The 23,299-nt window shown below is 42.6% G+C and overlaps 1 protein-coding gene across 1 annotated transcript; it reads right to left on the bottom strand.

Moving 5' to 3' along the window:
• Positions 1–2,831: 2,831 nt before the first annotated feature.
• On the bottom strand, positions 2,832–21,497 carry VCPIP1 (valosin containing protein interacting protein 1). Its single transcript, XM_075583938.1, has 3 exons — positions 18,658–21,497; positions 12,379–12,465; positions 2,832–3,831 (listed from the first exon to the last, which is right to left on the bottom strand). The coding sequence occupies exons 1-3, from the start codon at positions 21,302–21,304 to the stop codon at positions 2,972–2,974; spliced, it is 3,594 nt and encodes a 1,197-aa protein (XP_075440053.1). The 5' UTR covers positions 21,305–21,497; the 3' UTR covers positions 2,832–2,971.
• Positions 21,498–23,299: the final 1,802 nt, after the last annotated feature.

Genomic DNA, 23,299 nt, shown 5'->3' with positions numbered 1-23,299 from the left:
GTGAAACCGTCTGTCTTCTCCTCCTCATGCTCTGTGAAGAGGTGCTTTTACATGAGCTCTTTCTAGCCTTAACTATATGATTGTTATTAGGTTCCTGTGGGGTTTGACTGTATTTCTGATCGGGGAGGGAAGGCGTAGGGAAGTACCTCTGGGACCAGAGGGAATGGGCCAGAGGAAGAGGTACAGTAGTTCCTCGAAACGTTGCCCCCCCCAGCATACTTTCTTTTCTCCTATTATGTGTGTGTTTTTCCTTTATGTTTCATGTCTTTTTTTCCCTTTCCTTTTTTCCCCTACACCCCTCACTTTGAGACATATTTTCCCATTGTGACATTATATTTGCTTTTGCATTACACTTGCTTTAATCCTGGTTTACCTATAGTGCTATTAAATTCATTTACTATTTGGACATTTGCATTCAGTAGATCATTTAGCTATTAGACAGAGAGTGCTGGTACTTCCATATGTGTGTTAGTAGAGGGGAATAAGGGTCCCCTTTGTTCCGTGCACCCTGCATCCTTACATATGTCTGAGTCAGAATACTGTCTATCGCCTACCCTTTGTAGCAACTATAAGTGCTGTTCCACGTAGATTAAAAACAGTTTTCTTCAGGACAAATTGATGATTTACCTATAAGTCCCATTAGACCATATTTACATTTCCCATTTGTAGGAAAAGCTGTAAACAATAGGATTTAGAATATTCCACTTTTACAAAGCTGATGTTTTATGTGCTCTTCACTACAAACCAAATGTTACAGAATGAGTCACTATTTGAAACAAAAGGGAACAGGACACAAATTTCAGTGAACAATCCAACTGAAAACCAAAGAATAATTGAAACGAACACACGGTGGATTTTCCTTCTATTTAAACGAGTGGAAAAGCATAAAAACTGCAAAACAATCAGCTGGAAATAGCTGACCTGGCTTTGATGAAGAAATACCGACACACCACTAGAAAAAGGCCCGTGTCCAGTTATTTGTTTGTGTGTATACGATTTATGAAAGGCATACCATTTTCTGCTTCAGTATAGAAATTAAAACCACCGTTCACTGGTTACTTCACTAATGGTTTCAGTTTAAGTAGACGTTGTGGTGTAACTAAATGTTGCCTGCATTGTGGGAAATAAACAGGCGAAGGCGATAGCCACGCTTATTCAGGCATAAACATGCTTATAATGAATATAGTTACACTTTTGCTGCTGAGGAAGCCAAAATCTAATATATTAGGTCATTCCATAGCAGGGAATAGGGGCTTCAACGTATGGAATTGATTTAAATAATTCCTTAAATTCTAAAGCAAATCATGCAACTAGAATAATAATTGTTCTGTTTTTGTATAACTAAGCAGTTTGTTTATTGCGATGCCTCCTTACAATAAATCAATGCACTAAGGGGCAGTGTGGGTAGCGGTTTATTTCCTACCTACACCATCCACAAATGTACAAAGATTTGCAGGTTGTGACTTAACTGGATACACCGATATGCTGTTTTTGAGACCATGTTTAGACGCACAAAAATACGTTGGCAAAAATGTGATGCCTCAGAAATGCAAACAGCCACATACTTGTCACGCACCAGCTTGCGAAACAGAAAGCCAGGTTCTTAGCAGGTGGTGTCTAACATGTTTCTACAATGGGGACCTCCAAACAGAACGAACAAGATTATGCATTTTAAGTGTACCCTATAAAAAGGGATCAAACTGAAAAAATAAAATGTACAAAAATAGCCAAATACCGAACACTGACAACCAGCAAGCTGCAAGTAAGGTGTCAAATTGAAGTGCAACATTAGAAGAATTGATTTTTTTTTCTTATGGGATACAACAGATCTGTAAATCCCAAATCCAAAATACACTTGCAAAACATACAAATCAATACAATGATCAGTTGCATGTGAATGATAAAATGCACTAAAATCATGCCTTGCACCTTGTATGCTTTTTCGCAGCACTAGAAAGAAGAGATTTGTCAACTCCAATCAAAATGTGCAATATGATATTGTATTTTAAGCACAGAGCAAATGACATTTCCATTATTTGTGAATGGGTCTGAGAGAAGAACCACTTCAGGTTGCTTTAGCATCAGTACACAAATCCTGTATTGTAGCTTGAAGACTGAAACTATCGGCTATTTGCTCTTTGAATGACAAACAACTTATAATAAACTAGTATGAGCCTCTAGATTAAAGCTTACATAAATTAACATGAGTACACATTTTATTTTTAAACTTCATTTGAAAGAATATGCAAAACCCAACATTTCATCCCTCCTCTTAGAACATTGTTGTTAGAACTCTCAAGAGATCTGAACAAGGCAGGGGGGGGGGCAAACCGCCAGCCAGTACTGAAATGGCTTCGTGGCATATTGAATAGTGGCCATAATGAGGTAGGATTTTGCATTCAAGCTTTCAAACACAAGCACAAGTTGTTTTGGTGAATTAGGACCCCAAATCCTTTTTTGCTAGTAACCCACGGAAAAGTAAGGCTTTCTACACTGGAGCACCCATGTGAGGATTTTAAGGTTCTAATTCAACACTGAAGCTAAGGAGGATTTACTTGTGAGCAGAGATAAGCAGCAGTTTTGTATTTGAAATGTAATTCCGAGAAGCACATTTTTACGCTCAATTCGTTCCCCCATCTAATTTGATTTTAGAATGCCATGTTATAAAGATAAGATTTTCAGCGCAGAAGGGGCATTGCATTGCCAGCCCTTTCAGCATGGGAGGGGATCCCAATCTGTATGAGCATAGACCTTCACTTTACATTTACTGATGATTTCTTAGAGTCAAATCCAAGCTAGAGGAAACCTGAAAGCGTTTGCCAATTACACACTTGTTATCATGCAGCGAAGGTTTAATATTTTCTTTTAAACATACAATTTTGTAAAGGACTATTCTTTACTGTGGCCCAGCCATCATATTACATATTAATATATATTTATGCATTTTCGTTTACGTATACCCTTCTACTCATCAAGAATGATCCATTGGCTCGGCTATGTTGCTAATTTCTGTGTCTTGGCTGTCCATCTCTTCTGAATCCTCTGCAGTAACTCTCGGGTGAATTTTAGGACCCACAGGCAATGCGGTTTCCATAGAGCTTCCCACATTACGATCTCTTGTTCCAGAACCCACAGTCGTCTCTGCAGACAAAGAAATAGATTCAGCCACATTTGACTGATTGCTACCAGACTTTGCGGAAGGCCGTGCTCCTTCGCCCTTCTTCTGGGATGCGTCAGCTCCGGCCAATTGCTCCGCATTTTGATCCCGCAAGTGCTTATCCATTGAAGCCTGAATGGAAGAAACCATTTCCTGCAGCTTCTTCCGCTGGGCCTCAACCAAATTGGGGTCAAGTTGCCTGCTATCTCTCATGGTTACTACTCCAGGAGCTACTCTGATTAGCTCACCGTCATTTGCCGTAGATGAAAAAGAAGGGTCTGAATTTGCCAAGGTGCTGTTGAAATCTGTTGTTCCACTATGCTTTGTTATATCCCTCGGCCTCCGATAAAGATCAGGGCTACTGGAGGCTGTCCCTAGGGAGTGCCCTTTGCCTTGGAAGGCTGTGACGTTGTGTTGCTGGTCAGATTTCTTTTTTACCACTCCGCCGCTGCCCAGTTTCATCAGTCCATGTGAGGGACTAGATTCCCTGCTTCTGGAAGATGCTTCAGACCGCACCAGATTCAAAGCTTCTTTTACCAAATCTTCAACCTCAGGACCTATTGGGAAATGACCTGTGGCGTCCACACACAGCTCCAGCCGGTCTTCTGTTGCATTATAGACAAAGGTTTTGCCAGGAAGATGTGGAAAGGTACAATGCTTTCCATCAACCACTCCTGAAAAGTAGATCACAAAAACACTCTTAGTAACATCTACACACATCATAAGTACATATTTTTAATATTGTATAGAAACTAAAAAAACAAAAAAAAAAAACAAGTGTTAAATGATGCCAAATAAAAGTAGCTATAACATGTCATCTTACATAAATCAATGCTAAAACAAAAAGAACGATTCCTGCGCTCCTACCAATTAGGCCAAAATAAAATAGTGATCTCATGAATAAGGGTTATTTCATTAAACCTTTGGCCAAAGCGTTATAAACCTGCAGCCAACGTTGAGGCATAACCGAATTTGCAGGTACTTACACTGAATATATGTAATTATTGTCCCATGGACTAGTGAAAGCCCAGAAGGGGTCAAATAAAGCATATGCTTATTGTGAGTAGTGCAAATAAAAGCTGACTAAAGCCAGTATCATAGTTACCTTACTGTAGAGGTAAACTGTGGGTGCACAAATTCCCTGGTGTGAATATAATAAAATGCACATAAATTTCTTTTCTGCCAGCTTTATATATTCACCTACTCTTCAATGGAGGGTGATGTGCAGACTGACACTGAAGTGTGACATATCTGTACTAATTGGAAAAAGGGTAGGGGCTCTTTACTGAAGGGAGGAGACATACTGTATACCTCCAAGGAAATGATATGTAAAGCAGATGAGCCAATAAGCCTACCCCTATGACGTTTCAGTGACACTATATTACATTATTATATTATATGCAAGGCCTATCTTTTTACCAGCAGCAAACTTCTATAGGGAGGAACGCGGTAATATGTAGTCTTTCATAAATCAATGCTTTGTACCAAATTATTTAATATCATCAATATGCATATGGCAAGCTTTCCCAAAAGCAGAAGGGGAGAGAGGGAGGGGGAGACACATACATATATAAAAAATTAAAAAAAAAGAAGGGCAAGCCTATGGAGCTTGCACTTCTTTTTTATAGGTTATTTGTGGTTTGCTAAACCACTAATAAGCTGCAGCAGTATCTATAAGAATCACTTCACTGGGGCTGGGTTTCTCTATATTTACTGGACATTTTCAGTTTGGACTTTATATGATGTATGTGCGCACACACGCACAATAAAGAATATCAATTGTGAGCACATTCACATGTCTTAGAGGTCTGCAACCCTGCCTTTCAACCATTATCATCTCGCATACAGCGCTCCCACTGCAGCAAGGGATTCTGGGAAATGACATGCAAATGAGCACACGTGTCACCTTTTGCCTGGAAAATCCATTCACATGGAGCCCATTTAAGCAGATGCATCGCTGTTTACACAGCTTTTTTCCCCAACTTATATATTTATTTATTTTCAAAACTGAACATAGTAACATAAAAGGGGCAAAGGGAGGGGGAAAAAAGAAAAAGGGGAGGGGGGAGTGGGTACAGAAAATAAAAAGGTTGTGTGGGGGAGGGGTAATAGGGTGACATCCATCATGTGCTCCACGCAGGGAGCGTATATTCAAGTATACTTGTTACATACTTAAACAAATCTAAATCTGCTTTAACCATTAGCGATCTCCTTATTTCGTAGCTCCGATTGGGTTCTTCCAAATGTATGTCTCCCACGGATCCCATGTTGTCAGGAAGGTATTGTACCTGTCGTGGATTAGACTTGTGAGTCTCTCCATTGTCATTATATAGTTTATCTTGTGCAATACCTCAGTGATAGGGGGAGGGTCGTTCTGTTTCCAGTGTTTTGCGATTAGTGTTTTGGCTGCTGATAGGATCTCTGTTATCAGATTGTCTATTTTTCTCTCTAGTCCCTCGGTAGGTTTTAGTAGGAGTACTGTTTCTATATTCCAAGATAAATCCAGACCTGTTACCACTTCTATTAGTCGTCTGATTCTGCCCCAAAAGAGGATTATCTTAGGGCAGGACCACCAGATGTGTTTAAATGTGCTTATTTGACCGCAGTTGCGCCAGCACATAGGGGAGGTTAGCGGGAAGAAATAGTGGAGATGCGCTAGTTTATAGTATCACCTGTGTAGGACTTTCAAGTTTGTTTCCCTGATCAGTGAGCAGCGGGAAGCTCTAGCTATCCTTTCGTATATTTCCTCCCAGTCCTCTTCCTCTAAAGCAGGCCTGCACAACTCGTAAAGCGAGAAGAGCCAAACTGCTTCAAGCAAAAAAAATTTGGGCCGCACGGGTAAAATCATCATCATCATCTCTCCTCCAGCACCTCTCATCATCATCCTCATATCTCCCCCAGAACACCTCACTATCAACCTTTGCGATACTCCCCATCTATCTCTCATACCCCTATCTCTCCCCCCTGCACCTCACTTCACTCTCCCCCTTGCACCCCACATCACTCTCCCCCCTGCACCTCACATCATTCTCCCCCCTTGCACCTCCAATCACCCTCCCCTGCACCTCCAATCACCCCCCCCCTTGCACCTTCAAACACCCCCCCCCCTGCACCTCCAAACACCTCCCCCTGCACCTCCAATCACCCTCCCCTGCACCTCCAATCACCCCCCTGCACCTCCAATCACCCCCCTGCACCTCCAATCACCCCTTGCATCTCACCCCCCACCTTGCACCTCACCCCCTGGTACCTCACCTCCCCCCCTGTTACCTCACCTCCCCCCCTGGTACCTCACCTCACCCCCCATGGCTTCTCACTCCCCCCTTGCACCTCAACCCCCCCCCCTTGCACCTCACCTCCCCACAACGGCACCTCACCTCCCCACAACGGCACCTCACCTTCCAACAACGGCACCTCACGGAGCAGGCAGGACTAGCACACTCGTGCAGTCCTGAGAGCGGGTTTGCGGCTCCCGGGCGGGAGAGGAGGGGGCTCGGGGCTCCCGGGTGGGAGAGGGGGATTGCGGCTCCCGGCCGGGAGAGGAGGGGGGACTCGTGGCCGGGAGAGGAGGGGGGGGACTCGCGGCCGGGAGAGATGGGGGGGGCCCGCGGCCGGGAGAGGAGGGGGGGACCCGGGGCCGGGAGAGGAGGGGGGGACCCGCGGCCGGGAGAGGAGGCTCGGGAGGGAGGAGGACGGGGAAAGCCGCCGCGTGCCGCACAATGAGTGCACGCGGGACGCATGCGGCCCGCGGCCCGCGTGTTGTCCAGGCCTGCTCTAAAGGGTTCCCTATATCGTGTTCCCAGTCTGAGATGTTTTTGCTTGTTTGACCTTCATGTTGTTTCACTAGTGTCTGGTAAAATTGGGCAATCGTCCCTTTGTTATATTGACCTCGTTGAAACAGGCTCTCAAAGTTGGTGAGTGGTCTGTTCCAAGTGTCTCTTGGCTGTATTGAGGAGACATAGTGGGCCAGCAGTATATATTGGAATATTTGTGCGCTTGGAATATTGTATTCCTCTCTTATCCCCATGAATGATTTAACCCTGCCGCCTTTCTGCATGTCTCCTAGCTTGGATAGCCCTTTCTCATCCCATTGCTTAAAGATATTCGAATTGTGTGCTGGTGTGAATTCGGGGTTAGATCTAATTGGTTTTAAGCACAGCATGGGACTAGCAAAGCAAGTACAGTACAAACCACTCACAGACATGTTTCAACCTTGATGGGTATCATCAGTGGGAGGTTTGGTTTATAGTTGCTTTGAAATATTTCTAGGCTGGGTAGGTTTACCATATACATTTTAAGTTATGGTGGGTGAAAAAAAAAATCTCTCTCTCTCATACATATGTGTGTGGTTATATATGTCCGGTTATATATGTCCGTTTCTGGCGCAAAGGGCTACAAAAATGTGTAGAAGATAAAGACACCAAATCGTTATTGAACACTGATGTGTGTGAATGTATACGGAAAGTACTTAGCTCAGTATATAACATGTCCTCAGGAATGTTTGATGTGTAGATTCCTTTTGCAGACTGAACGAGTTTGTGAGTTTGCAATCGCAAGTTTTCTTTTAAATTTCATTTATTAAAACAGTATTATGCTATGCTGTTCTTTGTATTCTTTCATTTAATATAGTGCCCCATCAACTGAAGTTTGCAGAAGGAGTCTACACACCAAACATCCCTGAGGACATGTTATATACTGAGCTAAGTACTTTCTGTATACATACACACCTATCAGAGTGTTGAATAACGTTTTAGGTGTCTTTATCTTCCACACTTTTTTGTAGCCCTTTGCGCCAGAAACGTCCAATTTTCTTTTGCTAGACTGCGTGAGGGGATATGGAAAATCCCCCAGTTTGGACTTTGGCAGCAGGACTCTACAACGGACTTATTTATTTTACTATTTTTAGCGCGTTTTACTGGTTTTATCATTGTGGTTTATTATCTCTGTGGTTTGTATTTATTGTGGTTCTGAGTTTACCAAGAGATCCAGACTGTTTAAACTGTTATAGATATAGATATCTATATATCTATATACACACATGCGTAGAATACTGTATAGCATTTGGCGCAGGATCATAACAGTGTCCAAAAGATCATTTGGAACCCTTATGGACTAAGGACTGATAATGGATAATCGTAGTTGATCGGTTAGAATATAAACAAATAATGTATGCACTAGAAAGTATCAATTTTGCTTAAACTTGAAACAGTGTAATAAAAAGATATTGAAGAGAGACCCTCAATGTGACAAAAGTAAAAATGTGTAGAGCAGGGCAAGAAAAATGTATATTATGTGTATGTGTGTGTGTGTGTGTGTGTGTGTGTGTATACACACACACACACACACACACACACACACACACACACACACACACACACACACACGGTGGGTGTGCATGTATGTATAGATCTATAAGATAAAAGTGCAAACATGCTTCTGATGGCGCAATAAATGATTTATTACGTACACACATAAAGGGTTAAAGTGCAATATTCTTCATTGTAAAAGTTAGAAACCTTTTACATGCGTTTCTTGGTTAGAAACCTTTACATGCGCTTTTTCAATTAAGAGAACATTGTGAGTTTGCATTTTCAAGCCAATAAATCACTTATTGCGCCATAAGAGCGAAAAAACGTGTCTGATCTTCTGCACAAGTCTCAAGTGATCACAAGGACACTATCTGAGCCACAGCGCTTCATTGGCCCCCATCCTGCTTCCTAATCCACTAACCACTTTTACTTTGTTGGACTAGTGACTTATTTTAACATTAGTGGTACTGTACTAACATACTGCCTTCTCTCATGGTAACCATACTGTAAGTATATTTTATATAGATAATTCTTCATTAAACATATATTTACCTCAGGGACTTTGAGCACAATTTTCTACTATACATATAGCATGTGTGAGTGTGCATGTGCATGTGTATACATATATACTCACAATGTGTGTGTATACAGTACGACCCATGTATTGCCATTGCAATAAAGTGTTACACATCTGTACAGTAGGTACCGTATATTGTGCTTCTATGTCCTGTGTGCATGCCTATATGTATAGCATGCGCTGTACAGTATATGCATGTGTTTATTCATGCATGCCTGCATACATCTGATGTGTGTATTTGGTCTGTTATAGAGTGTGTTTCTGATATGTAAATATGTATACGGTATGTATATCTGGTTTGTTTGTTTATTGTGTGTTTGTTTATTGTGTGTTTGCATTTGTATGGAGCTTGCTTATTGTATGGTGCGTACATGTGTGTAGGGTGCGTGTAGCGTGCATCTATGTTTGGTATGTGGGCTGCCTGGTTCCTGGACCAGTTGGTTCGGCTTGCCCCCAGATTAAAGTTTGCCAGCCAGCCCGAGTCAAGGCCCTTTGTTTTTCTTCATTTTAATCCGTTTTAGTCTCCTTCCCATTTTCTGTAACGATTGCTTTATTTTTAAGGTAATGCTTTGACGATTGCATGCACTGTATTGCCGCTACTAAAATTCATACTAAAACTGCTTCTATTGCTACATTTTATGTAAAATGTGGAAATCGCTGTTTCTATATTCTAGTATGGAGCAGTTCAATAAAGAAAGGTGAAGCAAGTAAGTTGTTGTAGGTTTGTACAGTTTAATTTATATACCAAGTGCCAGGGTCAACATATCCGCTCATGCGAGTCACTAATAAGACCTCTCTGAGCTTTCAATGTAAACGACATCTCCGTTTCAGTACTATGCCCATAGCCCTATTTATGTTATTGCTCCACACTGCAGTTTACACCTCTTACCCGGACTAAAAAAAGAATCACAAGAACAGAAGTATTTAGTGACCGGACGACAAATCCTGTATTTGAGAAGCGAAGTCTATGATAGGGATGTTACGGGACACTATGATTCCCTTGAGCTGCTTACACAAATAGAATATTGAAGCGTTGAATCAAACAAGTCGATCAGAATCCTGCCTGCGGTCACATTTGCATTCAGACCTGTATACTAGCATTTGGTTTAGGTCATCTTTGTTAGGCAGTCAGCTGAACTATATTTAGAAGTCTTCACAACCATGTACATAGTTGGGGTGGTAGAAAAAATAAAAATAAAAGACATGTCCATCGAGTTCAACGTATGTTAAATGTATGCTCGGGTATACCTAATTAATGTCCATCAGGTCATTTTAATACCAATCATTAAACTCAACGCCCACCTTTGCGTCATAAATAGGAGTTAACAACTTGTGATGTCGAATTGAAGTATGCACTGGGACAAAACTTAAGTAAATATTAATTTCTGTGAAAAATAGGTTGAATAGAAGCTTTACCCCGAATAAGCGGTTCATTTTCTAATTAACACTTGCATTTTTTGGGGGTGTGTGGAGGGGGGGGGGTTTGGTGGGCCTTTTTTGTGGCGTCTCCTCTTCCAATAAAGTTATGAACGCGATTCACTATGTAACTAATATCAATGTAACAATGCTGCTTCTTTCAAGACACATTTGCCCAGCGTCATCACTGTTCTCTAAATCAGGCGTGCGTAAAGTGGAGTGCGCGGCTGTTACAGAGGCCCCGCGCTTCCCCGCAGGCATTTTAAATAAATGCCGGGGATCGCGTGAGGCCTCTGTAACTTTTACTTCCCTTCCAGTGACATCTCCATGGCAACCCGGTGTCAAATTATGGCGCGGGGTCACTTGACGTTACATGACCACGCGACGTCATTTGACGCGGGAGCCGTGCAGGGGGGGGACGAGCCGGAGGGGAGGAGAGACAGGGGGGTGCATGGTGGAAACTTTACGCACCCCTGCTCTAAATTATCAATTGGCATATTGCTCACCCTCTCTGCTCTTTAACCTACACAAATCCCCAGCATGTTGTTTCCTATGCAGGGATTTCTATATTGCCGTTCAGAATTGGTCAGTAGGCAGTGTAATTACGGAGAGCCCAATACTTGTTTAGTAGGTTTTTTCTTTAAAGATAAAAAAAAAACTTCCATTAAAAGAGGAATACAAATCTCAACTCTATAGAGTGAACACATTGGGGGTTATTCATTAAATGGACATAATGCTGAGAAAGCACCGACTCCCATGGAAGTTTTCTCTCTGTTGTGCCCCTATCGGCACTCATCGCCGTGTAGCAAATAACCTCTCCCCCCCCGTGTTCCACATTCACAGTAGAGATGGTAGCTCACGTCCAACCATGTAAGGCCAAGGCCCCGCTGCCTCAGACCACGCGCCTGCACTGCAGACAGGCGGCGCGTGGAGAGGCACTTGGGGCTTTTTCCGGTCCAAAGGGACCATTTTTGCGAGCGGGGGGGGGGGGGGCACGTGGCCAAAATGGGTGGGGGGGGCGCGGCCATGACGTGAGGGGGCGGGACCGCCCGTCAGCCGTTCATTCAGCCCCTCAAATCCTCAGCCCCTCACACACAGACACGCACTCAGGCACACACACAGACAGGCACGCACACAGACAGGCACACACACAGACAGGCACTCAGGCACACACATACACACACATACACACACACAGACAGGCACTCACAAATACATACGGGGGGGTTGAATCGGAGCAGGGGGGGAATCGGAAGGGGGACCCCACCCACCAAGAGGAGAGAGTCTGTGGGAGGGAGCAGGGGGGACTTCCTTGGTGCTGCAGAGTTTATTTAAAAATCGCTGCTTTCACTCCACACTCTCCTCCCCGCTCCCCGAAGCCTCCCCTCCTCATTGGCTCACAGCCACACCACGTGACGCGTCGCTGCTTGGGATTACAATTCTCTTGAATCCCCTGGCGGCTGACGCGTCACAGCGTGTAGCGAGCCGTGCAGGGAGGAGGGACTGGGACCGGCTCGGGAGGATTCCCCTGCTGGTGGTGAACGCTCGTGCGGCCGCCCGAGCCGCCGGGCGCAGCGGGTCCCAGCCCTAACTGAACAGCTAGAGGCACTGAGTGGCCAATTCTCACCATGAGGCCTCCATAGGATCAACGTGCTGCTCTTTCAGCATGTGCAGTTTCTTATACAGTATGACGACATTTATTGCAATGTTTAATTGCTAGTTAAAAGGTTCAGGCTCCTAGATTATAAATGACCTTCAGTTCTTTTTATGATCCAAGCGCCTGATTCTGCCTTGTGTCTCTGAAGAGGCGCATACAGCCTCTGGGCAAATAAATAAGCATCATTTGTGACCTTTGTTAGCTCAGGTTGCACAACCATAGCTCATAATAATAAGGGGGAAAAAACAAAGCATTACTGTACCCATGTTTTTCTTCATGATGTTGTAAAAAACACCACCTTGCTGGAACAAGTGAGGAAGCCCCTTTGCATAGGTCCAAACATCTTCTCCTGCAAAAGAAAAAACAGGAATCGTCATAAAACAAGTAGAATCGCAGGAAACTCGCAGTCTACAAGAACTCACACAGGGGTACCCCACCTGATAAACAAAGCCACACTGGGACAACTCAAGCTACGCTGAAGCAACAACCTTATCAATAACAATTTATACTAGCACCCTCTTTCTCTCTACCTTTAATGCCCAACTTAAAACACACCTCTTTAACAAAACATATGGGTACTGTAGCTCTGTTGGCTGATAATATGCTCCTCATATGCACAGACCATCACCCCTTGCAGACACTTTCCAGAACGCCCTCCTTCTGCCCAAGTGCTCCCCACTTACCACTTAGATTGTAAGCCCTTCAGGGCACGGACTCCTTTTCCTAGTGTTACTTTTATGTCTCAAGTGCTTATTCCCATTATGTGTTATATTATTTTGCCTCGTGTATTACTGCTGTGAAGTGCTATGCACATACTACATAATGATATACAACCACGCATGGGTCGTATGTTCTGATAGATACAAGCCTGTCGCTGGGGCAGTTTGGACAGCTAACTTTGGTTGTGCAATATTTTGATTTATTTGTTCGAGTTCCTAAAAGTCTTTAGCAATATCGGGATAGACCAAACAAATGTTCATGTGCAGTTACACAGAACTAATACTTTGTTTACCAGAAAGGCCTGCAACTCAGCAATGCGTTGCAGGGCTCTCTGGCAGCGAATGGGTTAAAATAACCGCTAGATTTACATTGACCAAGGCAATTCTCGTAAACAATGGAACCTGTGGTGTAGGATGGGTTTCACTGCCCCCCATCTCACAATGGACCTCCTGCCAGCCCGACTCTCCTGTCCTGTCAAGAGTTCCCAAACAAAAAGAAAACCACGGAACGTTCAAAATGGCGACTTCAAAAAGAATTCTCTATTTTTTTTAAAGGCGTAAATTCATTCGCTGTAACATATTGCTACAACATTTTTACGGGAGATTGCTCCTTCCATTTTCTCTGAGGTTGTGGTTTGTTTTTTCAAAGTAAAAATCTAAATATACAGAAAGATGAATCATGTCGAGAAACAGAACCAGTGAAGTGTCAGAAGTTTTAATGAATCCTTTTCAAGATGCAGTTCCTTGTCCAGGACCAAGAAAAACTAATGGAAATCATCTGTTTGATGGGATAAATCTTGGTGACTGATTCTTTTTTTTTACATTTTTATACAGACACAAATATATATATATATATATATCTATATCTATATCTATATATCTATATATATACACACACACACACGTTTTAAAGCAGCAGTCCACGCTGCCGTTTAAAAAAATACAAATAAAAATTACCCCTTTAATATGTGCATCAAAACAATCCAGACAAATGATAAGTAATTAGCTAAGTTACCGATCGATCTGCAAAGATTAGGCTTGGCTATGCATGAAATGGCTGCAGGAATATTAACAGCATCTGTGAATTTGTAAATGGTTGCTATAGAAACAAAAAAGGCTTGTTACATTATAATACATTAAAAATGTCATTCAGGGTTGTTTTAAAAAAAAAATGCTACAAGTATTTTCTCATAGTACAGAACGTGTGTGTGTGTGTGTGTCTATAAAATATATATATATATATATATATATATATATATATATATATATATATATATATATATATATATTATAGACACACACACACACACACACACACACACACACACACACACACACACACACACACACACACACGTTCTGTACTATGAGAAAATACTTGTAGCATTTTTTTTTTAAAACAACCCTGAATGACATTTTTTATGTATTATAATGTAACAAGCCTTTTTTGTTTCTATAGCAACCATTTACAAATTCACAGATGCTGTTTATAGACACACACACACACGTTCTGTACTATGAGAAAATACTTGTAGCATTTATTTTTTTAAACAACCCTGAATGACATTTTTAATGTATTATAATGTAACAAGCCTTTTTTGTAGGTATATATAGGTTCCTGATATGTAATAACTCAAGCAAAATACAGAAGCTAAATTAACACACAACTCACTCAGCTCGCAGTGTTTAAAAACTACTTAAAGCTGCAAACCATCGTGTGTGTGTGTGTGTGTGTGTGTGTGTGTGTGTTTGTGTGTGTGTGTGATATACACACACACACACACACACACACAGGATGGTTTGCAGCTTTAAGTAGTTTTGGAAATGTTTTTAAACACTGCGAGCCGAGTGTGAGTTGTGTGTTAATTTAGCTTCTGTATTTTGCTTGAGTTATTATATACCAGGAACCTGGCTCTATTTTCCCTTTCATAGCCGATTCTCTGAGAGGGAGAAAATAAAGAAAACAAATAGTAAGATAAATAACCAACACTCCCTGCCTCATGGTCCCCTCTATTTGGGAAATAAATATTACAAATATTCATATTAGTCTAAATCAGTCACCATAATTTAATCCATAGAAACCTATCCCTGCCACTACTACAGTCTTAAGTGGGACTACAGCTTTAATTGCTGAAGAAATGTATTTTAGTTCACTACAGAACAGGAGGTATAATTCCATAACTCAATAACGGACAATACTAGACAGATGTATATGTTACGCAGGAAGATTGTTTGAAATGATATCTGGGCTTGCTGCAGCTCTGCAAAACTTGCATAGCATTTCAAGTGAGTGAATGGTTAGGACGACGACAAACCATTTTAGTCACAGCAAATAATAAAAAGTGCCCTATCTTCCTTTGCCAGGTCATGCGTGCTAACCTTATATGTTAAGTATAACTCAAACCTTGCTCAACTTCAGCTGCTCAGGCATATTTCACTTTACACTAGATCAGCGGTTTCCAATCTTTTTTTGGTCAAGGAATCTTGTAATTATATTGTTAAATTCTGCAGAACCCCAACCCTCTCTAATAGCGTGCATGAGATCAGATGCATTGTAAGGAACCCCAATCCTCTCCAATAGCGTGTCCGAGATCAGATGCATTGTAAGGAACCCCAACCCTCTCTAATAGTGTGTCTGAGATCAGATGCATTGTAAGGAACCCCAACCCTCTCTAATAGTGTGTCTGAGATCAGATGCATTGTAAGGAACCCCAACCCTCTCTAATAGCGCAAGATCAGATGCATTGTAAATTCTTCTGCATTTGGTACAATTTTCAAATGACCGGAAAATTGCAGGGAGCCCTTTAGGGATGCCCAGGGGAACACTAGGGGTCCTAAGAACCCCTGTTGAAAGACACTGCACTAGAAGCTTGACTCATTCGCATCTGTCTTGCATTGCTCTATGAAAAACACCCTTTGATTACTTAACAAATATATACTATACATGCAAACAATGTCCAGGGCATTTGCTCAGACAGCATGGAAGCTTCAGAAAAATCTTACAGAAATGTAACTGCAACACACAAAGGGAAATAATTAAATATTTGTTGCAAAAAGTGAAAAATATATATTTTTTAAATTCTCAAAATCCTGGAGTACAGTAAATAAAAATACCACTTGTGGGCATATTCACGTCTCAGACAGGTCTGCAGACCGTCTTTCCATGCAATGCTTCCACTGCAGCCAGGGATTCTGGGTAATGACATGCAAATCAGCACGCAGAGTGTGTCACTCTTTACTTCTTATCTAGTTTAACATTGATCTCTAGAAGCTTATTCCTGCCGCATTACACAGCTTTTCAGCACAGTATGGGTTAAAGAAGTGCATAGCCAGTATACCAATTCACAGACAGCTTTTCAACCCTTTGGGTCTCATCAGTGCAATGATGGTTATACTGGCTTTGCAATGTGAACCTAGTAAGTGGGTATAATCAGACAATAAAAAAAAAAGTTATAAAACTCTCCCCCATACAGTGTAGAGCAAATAAAAATATCTCTTGTGAGCACGTGACAAACCGGCAATCCTGCTTTCCCCCATTATCTCCTAGCATACAGTACAGTGCTTCCACTCCTTGCATACAGCACAGTGCTTCCACTCCTAGCATCCAGCACAGTGCATCCACTCCTTGCATACAGCACAGTGCATCCACTCCTTGCATACAGTACAGTGCATCCACTCCTTGCATACAGCACAGTGCATCCACTCCTTGCATACAGTACAGTGCATCCACTCCTAGCATACAGCACAGTGCATCCACTCCTTGCATACAGTACAGTGCATCCACTCCTTGCATACAGTACAGTGCATCCACTCCTAGCATACAGTGCTTCCACTGCCGCCAGGGAGAATGTGTGGAAGCTCAAACTGCATCTGAATCGTATAGTATCTTTACTACTTTTCCCTAACAACTGGACCGATTTTTGATGGCGTACTCTATAGCAGGAGGGCGCAAACTTTTCAGTCTGCGCCCCCCTGCTCGCGCCCCACGCCTTACCTTATTTTCAGCGGCAAATGCCTCTGCGGGTGGGTCACGTGACGCCACGTCGCCTTAGACAAGGTAAGGTGCAGAGGCCTCACCCGATCCCCCGGAATTTCCTTTAAGTGCCTTGGAGAAGAGCGTGGGACCTATACAACCACCCGCGCCCCCAACCATCCCCCGCCAGTTTGCACACCCCTGCTCTATAGTACCCACACAATCTAGGTGGTGTGTGATTGCAAGTTCCCTCTCTATCATAACCTGTAACTTCTTCTTTAGAAAAGATCATTTTCACTTTTTGCAATGTATATTTTGCCATTTCTCCCTTTGGGTGCTTCAGTTACCATCCTTATTCTAGATATTTTATTTGGGGTAAAAGTAGATACTGGCTTCTTTGCACCAACACATACACAACAGGAATGTCTCCCCTTCCCATGTGGATACATTTAAAAGGAGGGCTGTTCAGCGAATGCGTACAGGTAATCTTAGAAACAGAAGATGGACTTGTCAAAAGCATTGCTGAGAAAAACACCATTCCCTGAACACACATTAAAGAACAGGAGTAAACAACGTGTAATCGCTGGAAGACAGACGCGCACATCCAGTGGTGCAACAGCTGATATCATCGCAGCCAACACTCCCCCTCACTGCAGCTCACAACATATCCCTGGTCTAAGTAATGGGTTACATGCAGCTACAGTACATTTAGTTCTGTTTCACTACATTTGCTCTCTCTATTGCCACAGGTTGATGTCACGTTGCCAAGATTTTATTTAGATTTCTACTGTATATGCCCATAAATAACAGTCAAAATAAAATGATGCAGCAAAAAAAATTCAACATACAGCATAATAACGTGATGTGCTGTACTCGGACATTGTGAATGATAAAAGCATTATAAAAGTACTAGCATCTACAGGAACATCTACAGGGAAGTTAGTAATATATGATAAACGAAAAAAATATTTATTTGAAGTTATACTAATCAACTATTACATCTGAGGTTTATGCTGGCCTATCTGCAAATATAATAAAGGCATCATATGATCCAATATTTGATTAAATGAATTTACAGCTTCACGGTTTGAGTCTCTTTAGACTATTTCATGCACATTGTTATACCTGTCAGTAGACCAATAAAAGAGTCCTTCATAGGTGCAGTTCTACATGAGCTTCTAATACCTATAAAGGCTCTTGTTCAGATGTACATTACAAATCTTAAACTAGTACACCTGAACTAGCGCAGACACTGAAACCCGGTGTACATATACAGCTATTTAAAAGCTCATTGACATATACACAAATGTAACAACTATTTTGCTGGTACAACACCAACTTTGCACTGTAAGGAAGTATAGTTATTGAATAAACATTATAGCAGAGATCTCAGTTTTAAACCCTTAAAACGTGTTTATTTGGCATACGTACATACGTTGATGCAATACCCGTCATGTTGGCCATACAGAAGACATTTCTAGCACTATAACGGGGCAAACAACAACAACAACAATTCCCCCCATTAAATATTAGATAAAAGGCTATGGATTAAGATTATTAATAGAAGATTAATGACAGAGATATAGCTTCCTGTTCAGGTTCTTTCATTTGATTTGAACAACATTATAAATACATTATTAGTATAAATACAGATCTTCTTCCTAAATGTTTTTCTATTTCATATATACCACTGTAAAAAAAAAAAAAGCATACAACGCAAATCCCATTTACATAAAAGTAAAGGTGAGATACTGTACATATTAGAGCCAAGAGAAAACACTAAATGGTAAAAGAACACAGTTTAGCAAGTTAAAAAAATAAGTTATTGAAAAAAAACAAAAAGCCTTACCCATAAGGGTTGCCAGTAAGCACAATGAGTACATCTCCTTGTCAAGCTGCTCCTGAAGCTCCTTGGAAATGGATTTGCCAGACACTGCAGACTCCTCATCTGTAATGTCATGGGCAGAATGGGCAGAATGGGCTGATGTGCGTTGGTCAGGTTTATCCTTACCCTTCAGAATCTCTACAGTCACCCTGTCACCATGTTGCAAAGGGACAGGCTCATTTTCCATACCATCCTTTGGCGGCGCAAGTTCTTTCGGTGGAAAGCCATAGCGAATGCACTGTAAGTAGGGGGGGATGTCAAACTCTTTGGCTATTCCTTCCTGCAGTTCAGAAAATGCTGTTGAGGATTTTAGCGTGAGCATTGCCTGTCGCCCATCATTGGTTGTTATCCGTATCTTTTTTTCCTTCGAAGATGTTGGGGAGTAAGGTGTTTTTGTGGGTGTAACAGGGGCAGAAGATGGACCTTCTCGTACAGCTCCGGGGGATGACGCCCTTGCTTGCCCTTTCTGTTCTTGTTTTAGTTTCTCGGTTTTTCGTTTCTGCATCACAACTGCTTGGTCTGCAATGCTTTGCTGAAGCTTTCTTTCTGTTTTGCTCATGTTCAATTCCTCTTTGTGCAAAGTCTTAGCCTTCTGACCAGTAAGAATGATTTTTGTTGGAAGGTGCATCTCTGACTCTTGCTCCTGCTTAATGTCCTCCATTCTTTGAACATGGGCTCCATCAATAGCCACTGGCGTATAATCATCTGGATTTTTTTTGGCAGTCTGGTGCAATATTGTATTAACAACTTTCTGTACAAGAATTTCGCTGCCAAACTCCCCCGGAAAGTGCTTGGTAACTAGTTTCATTGCAACGTCATATACATTACTGTTCAAAGTCACGTCACTTTCATACTGGAACCAGTACACAGTTTCCCTAACCACTCTTCCACCCCACTCCAATGTAATAGGAAAAGCTTCGGGTAAATTATCATATTCCTTACCATCCCAGTAGTGCTTGAAGCCACAACCACATTTGCCACCACAAGACCTGGTGTTAGTTCTGTCACCATCCAGATACACAATGGATGCATCACTTTTGACTCTACGCACAGAGGTACCGCGGCACGAATTACAACTGGACAAATTACTCATGTTATAGTCGGGTATCAATACATCATTTGCAACATCATAGGAACAAACTAAATTATTAAGAGGAAAGCTATAATTTTTGTCTGGCTTCAATTGACCATGGGTTGTTTTTGCCAAGTTATACAGTTTTCCTCCTGGAGCCAACCACTCCGGAGGGGCCAAAAGTTCTGACAGAGCCCCACAAACAAGACATTTGTGGAGGCGGTTCTCCAAAACCGCTTTCTTGGCGGCAGATGTCACTTCTTCTGGTTGAACTCCTATGACTCCAGTCCTCCTGTAAAAATATTGATGCACATCTGCTACTAAACTAGGATGGACACCATGCTTGTTCATGAATACTTCTTCCATTGCAGCAACTAGCCTGAGCAAGTATTTGTCTTGCAAACTTCTGTCTCCACCAATCACACAACCACCATCCTCCTCCAGTTTGATATAATTTCTTATCAGGTCTTGAGGCACGCCCCAGGCCTTGGGGAGCAATTTTGAAGGCAACTTTGGTAAAGAGACGCCTTTGATACCAACCAAAGGGATGTAATGGTTGCGCCCAGAGCTACTCCAAGCAATGCATATTGGCTTATTCAGCTGCCCGTCTTTGCCCATGCAATTCTCCATCGGTATTAGACCGGGAAGGAAGGTAGCCGAATAATCCCCAGAACTTCTCATCCCACTCAAGGAGTCTAGCAGGATGATGGGACGGTGAAGAACATTAGCCAGTCCAAAAATGTGAATGTTTCGCAAGCCCAGCGGTACGCCCTCTGGGGGCACGAATAAAGGGTCGCACTCGTTGATGATGTCTTCCCACTCAGCCACATCAATGAAGTCATGGAATAGAGCCTTGTACCTGTCCAGATCTTCCTTCAGGTGCTTCTTAAGGTTTTCCCGCAGCGCGTGCCAGAAGAGCTCCCTGCCCACAAGCGCCCGTGACACTGCATGTACCAAGCAGTGCCCATCCCCATCTACATGCACAGGGATGAAGCACTCCTGGTTGTTGTTGGCCCTCTTGATGTCCTCCAAGGTGTCATGCAGGTAGAGGACGCTGCCCGAACGGTCCTTGCCATAGCCCACCGTGTCAACGTGCTCTGGCTCAATGAGAAAGGCTCGGTCGCCCAGCAGGGAGCAGTCAAAGACGTCGCCCTGGTTCATCTCCCTCAGCAGCTTGGCCTTGCCAGTCTGTTTGTCCATGCCATAGCGAGCCAGGATGGGGGACAGCAGCTTGCAGTGGTAGTTGGAGAGCCCCATGACTTTGACCATATCCGTGCTCCTCCGGGGGGGCCCGGCCACGCCGAGCAGGGCGTTTCTCAGCAGGTTGTGCAGCACCACGTCCGGCTCCGTCACCTCCTCCACCTCCAGCAGCTGCCTCTGCTCGTGTCTCTGCCCGCAGTCCGTGCACTCGATGCTCGCTGAGCCCTGGGCCGGGAAAAACAGCCGGGCCCGGCACTTGGGGTCCGGGCAGGTCCCCGAGAAGATGCGGCGGTCCCCCCTCCTCCTCTGCTGCATCTGCGAGGGGGGAGGCTGTGACATGGCGGCGGGCTGGACACGGTCACCGCTTGCTCATCCTCCTCCTCCTCCTCCGCCGCCCGCTACAACCCACAACAACACCCACCGGCCGGTCTCCAATGCGGAAGCGCAACCTCTGGCCGCTCTCCCTCCTCTCCTCCGCTGCCGGGGAGCCGTTGACAGACGTAACTGCCCCTCTCAGTCACGCCTCCGTTCCCTCCTACTGTCGCGGCTACGTATTGCAGAGGTATGATGGGAGTTGTAGTCCTTAGGCGCGGTGACACGATCTAGGGAGGGCAGCTGATGGACTACAAGTCCCTGGTTGCATAGCGGCGCAAACCCGGAAGCAGCGGTGAAGCCTTTTTAGCTCACAATGCCCTGCTAGGAGCTGTGTGTTGTGGTTCATTGGGAGGTGGATGGGCAGTTTGACAGCTGGAGGGAGGCGCCTGCGTGCTTCCTGTTTTCTTCTGTATTAGGCTGTGTCATCTACAGGTGCTTTATTAGGGAATGAAGGATCCTGTTATGCAGACGATGGCTACTTCCAGTTTAACTTTATTATTTATAGAGAGGGGTAGAAGGGTGGGGAGCTGTATTGGTCGTTTTATTATTATTATCATTATTGACAGGAACCCCAGATAATATATATATATATATATATATTTTTGATACATCAGGTTTTGCATTAGAGCAGGGGTAACGTGTTGTTTCAGTGCCTATTGACCTGGCATAGATTAACCCTGCAGTGCATGTCTGCAACACAAGGGGTTATAGAAGAAACAAGCAGATGTCTAATATATATATATATATATATATATATATATATATATATATATATATATATATATATATATATATATATATATATATATATATATATATATATATATATATATATATATATATATATATATATATATATATATATATATATATATATATATGCAACAAACCAGATGTCAATACTTCCATACCCTATTTCCTGAGGAAAAGAGAAATAAACAGAAAACACGCACTATCCCTATGGCTTCTTATTTACAAATTATGAATTTAATCTGTAATTGTTTTTTTTGGCTTGTCACTTTTTTTTTTTTAACACAAAAGGAGTTTATAATAAAATAAAAACGAAGTGTGTGTGTGTGTGTGTGTGTGTGTGTATGTGTATGTGTGTATATATATATATATATATATATATATATATATATATATATATATATATATATATGTATTGTATGTCTTTATTTATATAGCGCCATTAATGTACATAGCGCTTCACAGTAGTAATACATGTGGTAATCGAATAAATAACAGATAATATAAATAACAGATCATGGGAATAAGTGCTTTAGACATAAACATAACATTAAGGAAGAGGAGTCCCTGCCCCGAGGAGCTTACAATCTAATTGGTAGGTAGGGAGAACGTACAGAGACAGTAGGAAGGAGTTCTGGTAAGTGCGTCTGCAGGGGGCCAAGCTTTATGTATCATGTGTTCAGAATGTTCACAGTGCTATTCGTATGCTTCTTTAAGCAAGTGTGTCTTAAGGTGGGTCTTAAAGGTGGATAGAACGGGTGCTAGTCGGGTACTGAGGGGAAGGGCATTCCAGAGGTGTGGGGCAGTCAGTGAAAAAGGTTTAAGGCGGAGAGGGCTTTAGATACAAAGGGGGTAGAAAGAAGACATCCTTGAGCAGAACGCAAGAGTCGGGATGGTGCATAGCGAGAAATTAGGGCTGAGATGTAAGGAGGGGCAGAAGAGTGTAAAGCTTTAAAAGTGAGGAGAAGAATGGAGTGTGAGATGCGGGATTTGATTGGAAGCCAGGAAAGGGATTTCAGGAGGGGAGATGCTGAGACAGATCTAGGAAAGAGTAGAGTGATTCTGGCAGCAGCGTTTAGGATAGATTGTAGGGGAGACAAGTGAGAAAGGGAGAGGGAAAAGAACGGAGCACTATCTCCAATGCTGTAAAAAACAGCCAATAAACCACAGGGTATGCGTTCCCAAAATGAAGCTATTTAATGGGTCAAA

This window comes from Ascaphus truei, chromosome 2 (genome assembly GCF_040206685.1).
Source record: "Ascaphus truei isolate aAscTru1 chromosome 2, aAscTru1.hap1, whole genome shotgun sequence".
In the NCBI taxonomy this organism is placed as follows: Eukaryota; Metazoa; Chordata; class Amphibia; order Anura; family Ascaphidae; genus Ascaphus; species Ascaphus truei.
This window is presented reverse-complemented; position numbering and strand designations above follow the sequence as displayed.